Here is a 2,466-nt window from a genome sequence, read left to right as displayed (position 1 = left end):
CTATGTCCAGGACAAGGTATTTGGAAGTTTTGGAGGATTCATAGCTAACCACACTGAAGATTATGGTTTATCTCATATTTTTAAGCCTCAATTTGTCCCATTTCCATAGCCCCACCAAAAATATTTTCCACCACCCGTCACTGCTCCAAACACAATACTTTATGGCTTTGTGAAGACTGGCAAACGAGTTGACAAGAACTACAACATATGATCATGTTTCACCCTTTAGCTGCTTTAGACTGGCTAACTTTAAATATCTCCTTAGTCCGTTCTCCTAAGTTGTTTTTCCTCGATCAACTGACAAAAAATGGGTTAAGCCCCCCCTAAAGCAATTGTGTAATTCTTGATATTGGGCGGTGAAATACAGTAGGTGAAAAACACTTTCACCACATAATGCATGCTAGTTAATTGTGTGGGTCACCTGAACTTGAAAAGTCATAACCTTTACAAACAAACATGCAGTACCTGTAGCTCAAAGAGGCCGTTCATCAGCGCCTTCCCAGAGCGGGTCACCTCCTCAAGGAGGTTCTCTCTGCGGATCACATTGAGAACCTCAGACAGGATCAGATTCTTGGAAGGGTCGCCCATCCATGTATTAAAGATACGGTATGGCTGAAAAGAGATAACAGATACAGAAGAAAAACTCCAGTTAATGAAAAATGACCAATGATCCTATAAACAGCTTTGAATATCTAAACGTGACAAAAACACAAGGTTCTAAAAACATCCAAAACGTACATTTTATGTGTGCTGTTTTTTAGCAGTGTGCAAAAAGAAACAATAATTGTCCAGACTGTGATGGACAGACACCTACAGCTAAACAAATGCTATTCATTCATTCATTAGTAGTTTACATCACAGGGTTGACCAATTGTGAGCCCATGAATGCTACACACAGACTGCATTGTATTCAGAAATATGTCAATTAGATTGAATAAAATTTAGACAGTTTCCTGTTTCACTTCCCTGTGATCCTCTGACCATCCTCTCTGGTGTAAACTAAGGAACTACAGTCGTGACTGGATAGCTGTGGATAATTTATGTAAAACACTGACTCAGCACATTCAGGCTCCTTCGATGATTAACCCTTTGTTTTTATAAATGACCCCCCAGGGACCTTAGCACCCTGAGCACCAACTTGACATGTTTAGCCTCAAAAGTGGAGAAACTCCAAGATTAGCTGGATCATCAAGAGGTTTGTCCGACAGATTCATGGTGAATAATTCATCCTCAGGGGTCTCAAGTGTAGAGAGGAGAATGAAGGGCTTGGATATAATCTTTCCCAGTATTATAAACTACAAGTATACAAATATAACGATTTCTCCCCCTCCTCTCTCCTCAGTGGGATCATTTACAAAAAGGCACTGCCCTTGAGGTGACTCATTGAGTTCTCCCTGCTGCCCCCCCCTTCCCCCTTTCAACAAAGCTTAAGTCTGTTTTACTTAATCAGACCTGAATCACAGAATATAAAACCTCTTTAATATGTGGTCTGAATGTCCCTGGAGAACAAAAAAACACAAACCTCATCCGCCTGGAACTCATCCTTGTGGTAGTAGCCCCCCGTCAGAAGCTTCTTACTGAAGGACACAATGTCAGCTGGGTCCTCCATGCCCCAATGCTCATGGGCCCACATCTTCCCTGTGGTCCCCCCCCCTGTCTGCACTTCATCCACGTGGAAAGCACAGCCATGCTAGAGAGACAGAAGGTGAACAGACACCGTGAACTGTGACTGACTGTGGTGAAGGCCCCGTGACCTCTAAATACATTTAATACTCATTATTACACGGCTTGGCTAAATACTCGATTCTGATTTGGACATTTCAGAGGTTCTTAATACTTGATAGCAGACTCAGCAAAATAATGACCGCCGCTAAGGACGATCAATGACCAGGAAATAAGGAAATAAGTTAAAAGACAGAGCGTTGGACTTCAGAGAAATCGCTAGAGGAAGACAGACAGGAAGTAAACACTAACGGGAACACCAGAAGAAGACAGACAGGAAGTAAACACTAACGGGAACAGCGGAGGAAGACAGACAGGAAGTAAACACTAACGGGAACAGCAGAAGAAGACAGACAGGAAGTAAACACTAACACAGGAACAGCAGAAGGAGACAGACAGGAAATAACCACCAACAGGAACACAGGGGCTGCATCTCAGGTCGGTTATTTTCATTTCCTCGCTCCTCGCTCCTCTGCATCACCGGAAGTTGATTTGTCTGCGCCATCTTGAGTAGCGTCCCATTATTTCTGCCGGAGGACCGAGGATCAAGGGTCGAGGAGTGATAACGGAGGAGCGATAATCGAGGAACCACCAGACCATCCTCAGGTGAAATCCTCAGACACTCGCCCCGCCCCCTTACTGTGTATCGCTCACTGATTGGACGATGCAGTGCATGCACTGATCTGATGCTTCTTGACATGAGAGCAGTTTCCCAGCGGAGTGAAGAAAACACATGAACCTCAC

The 2,466-nt window shown here is 43.8% G+C and overlaps 1 protein-coding gene across 1 annotated transcript; it reads right to left on the bottom strand.

The window, feature by feature from the left end:
* Window positions 1–429: 429 nt before the first annotated feature.
* On the bottom strand, window positions 430–1,725 carry LOC104957637 (4-aminobutyrate aminotransferase, mitochondrial-like). Its single transcript, XM_010785279.1, has 2 exons — window positions 1,523–1,725; window positions 430–612 (listed from the first exon to the last, which is right to left on the bottom strand). Exons 1-2 carry the CDS (start codon window positions 1,631–1,633, stop codon window positions 445–447), a joined length of 279 nt encoding a protein of 92 aa, XP_010783581.1. The 5' UTR covers window positions 1,634–1,725; the 3' UTR covers window positions 430–444.
* Window positions 1,726–2,466: the final 741 nt, after the last annotated feature.

The sequence above is a fragment of the Notothenia coriiceps genome, unplaced genomic scaffold, assembly GCF_000735185.1.
Source record: "Notothenia coriiceps isolate Sejong01 unplaced genomic scaffold, NC01 NC01_scaffold00027511, whole genome shotgun sequence".
Classification (NCBI taxonomy): domain Eukaryota; kingdom Metazoa; phylum Chordata; class Actinopteri; order Perciformes; family Nototheniidae; genus Notothenia; species Notothenia coriiceps.
This window is presented reverse-complemented; position numbering and strand designations above follow the sequence as displayed.